This window comes from Microtus ochrogaster, chromosome 10 (genome assembly GCF_000317375.1).
Source record: "Microtus ochrogaster isolate Prairie Vole_2 chromosome 10, MicOch1.0, whole genome shotgun sequence".
In the NCBI taxonomy this organism is placed as follows: domain Eukaryota; kingdom Metazoa; phylum Chordata; class Mammalia; order Rodentia; family Cricetidae; genus Microtus; species Microtus ochrogaster.
In genome coordinates this window covers 43805586-43807494 of record NC_022016.1, presented here as the reverse complement: position 1 = coordinate 43807494, position 1909 = coordinate 43805586, and the positions used below count along the sequence as shown (strand labels likewise).

At 49.9% G+C, this 1909-nt stretch overlaps 1 protein-coding gene across 1 annotated transcript in view; it reads left to right on the top strand.

The window, feature by feature from the left end:
* Positions 1-532: 532 nt before the first annotated feature.
* The window catches only part of Spata21 (spermatogenesis associated 21), a 24063-nt gene continuing 22686 nt past the window's right edge, over positions 533-1909 (top strand). The window contains exon 1 of the mRNA XM_013348355.1: positions 533-658. Coding sequence (XP_013203809.1) covers positions 533-658 — 126 coding nt within the window. The remainder of the gene's footprint in view (positions 659-1909) is intronic.

Sequence of the window (1909 nt, the reverse complement as noted above, 5' to 3'; positions counted from 1 at the left end):
GGCTTGTGTAAGCTAGGCAAGCACACCAACAATTTTGCTACACCCCAGCTCCTAATGGGCAGGCTTTTAAGTGTCCACTAGGGTTTTAAAGGTTCTGAGATGTCCTGCAAGACACTCTATGCTTGGTTTCGATGAGGCCAGGATTCCATTCCTGCTAGCTCAGGCCGGCTTGAGGATGGAGCAGGACAGAGCTGTGGGAAAAGAGCCCAAGATCTGGCATTTGCAGCAGTCCTACGGCCGAACCTATTCTAGACCTTGGGCGTGTTTCCTGAGCCTCTTCCTCAGGCTAACTATGGAAATTAAAGAATCCGATGAGCTCTTGCTACATAGGACTGGCTCCTACTTAAGTGCAGGCTCCTTTTTGACAGGCTGGCCCTGCTCCTCCGAGTCCAGACCTGCTCACCCCAGGCTTCAGGTGCCGCACAGATGCAGCCATGGGGTCTCGGGCCCTGTAAGTGGGAGTTTGACTGGATCTCTCCTTGGTAACAGCAGCTCATGCCCCTGGCTTGGGAATCTTGCTGGCTCCAGAACGATGGAAAACAGAAACACCCAGATACACCCAGAGAACAAGGAGGAAGCTCCAGCGGTCCAACCAAGTCCTGGCCTGAATTCCACCAAAAAGAAGACAGATTTGGAGTGCACTGTGTCAGTCAGTCAGGTGGGTGGGCCTTCACTTCCAGTTCTCATCTCCATCCCTAGCGCTGGTCTCCTCCTTTCCTTTTGTTGTTGTTTGGTTTTTCAAGACACAGTTTCTCTGTGTAGCTCTGGCTGTGCTGGAACGCTCTGTAGACCAGGCTGGCCTCAAACACACAGATCCACCTGCCTCTGCCTCCCGAGTGCTGGGATTAAAGACCACGAAGCACCCCATCGAGCCCCCAGGCATTTCTTCATCTGGTCAAGCTGACAACAAGTCCACCCTCTGTGGACACCTGTCACCTGCCATCCAAGCATGTCCCTAACCCTTCCCACAAAGCCACCATGTTAAATATTCCAGCAAGGCATGACTCCATTAGGGGAAGCAGAGCCCTCATGATCCGGCTGCTTTCCTGAAACCAACCAGCTGTTAATCCCAGATGGGAGTCTGTGGGCCACACGTCACACATGTTTAGTCTTTTAAAGGAACCCTTGGCGAACACTCTGGGCCTTCTTTACCACCTCCTACTCATTTTCTCAGCAAGCAAACATGGGGTTCTGACCCTGCCACCTAATTAGCTCCGTGACCTCGAGGCATCTCTGAACCCCTTTCATCATTTTGTGTGTGTGTTTGTCATGGTAAGTAGAACCTGGACTAAGTGTGTTGAGGCCCTGTCTCGCTGTAGGCACCCACTAGAGTTGGCTCCCACCAGAATCATCTGGGAAAAAAACAAAACAAAACAAAACTTCATTCATGGGGCTGGAGAGATGGCTCTGCAGTTAAGAGCACTGACTGCTCTTCCAGAGGACCCAGGTTCAATTCCCAGCACCCACATGGCAGCTCATAGCTGTCTCGAACTCCAGTTTCTGGGGATCTGACACCATCACACAGACACACATGCATGCAAAACACCAGTGCACATAAAGTAAAAACAAGTAGATAAAAGAGAAAGTTCATCCATTAGTTAATGAGCTACGTGAGGTTCGCTGACCTCTGAGGCTAGGAGTTATGTTGGCTTATGCTCCACCCTACTGGCAACTGATGGACAAGATGGAGATTAAAAATAAAAAACCGAGGGGTAGGTGTTGTAAAATATTATTTTAAGGTGTGTTGCTTTTGTTTATGCTCTGGAATGTTTAATGATGTAAAGATGTGTTTGATTAAATAAAATTCACCTGCCAGGCGATGGTGGCGCACGCCTTTAATCCCAGCACTCGGGAGGCAGAGGCAGGTGAATCTCTGTGAGTTCGAGACCAGCCTGGTCTACAAAGCTAG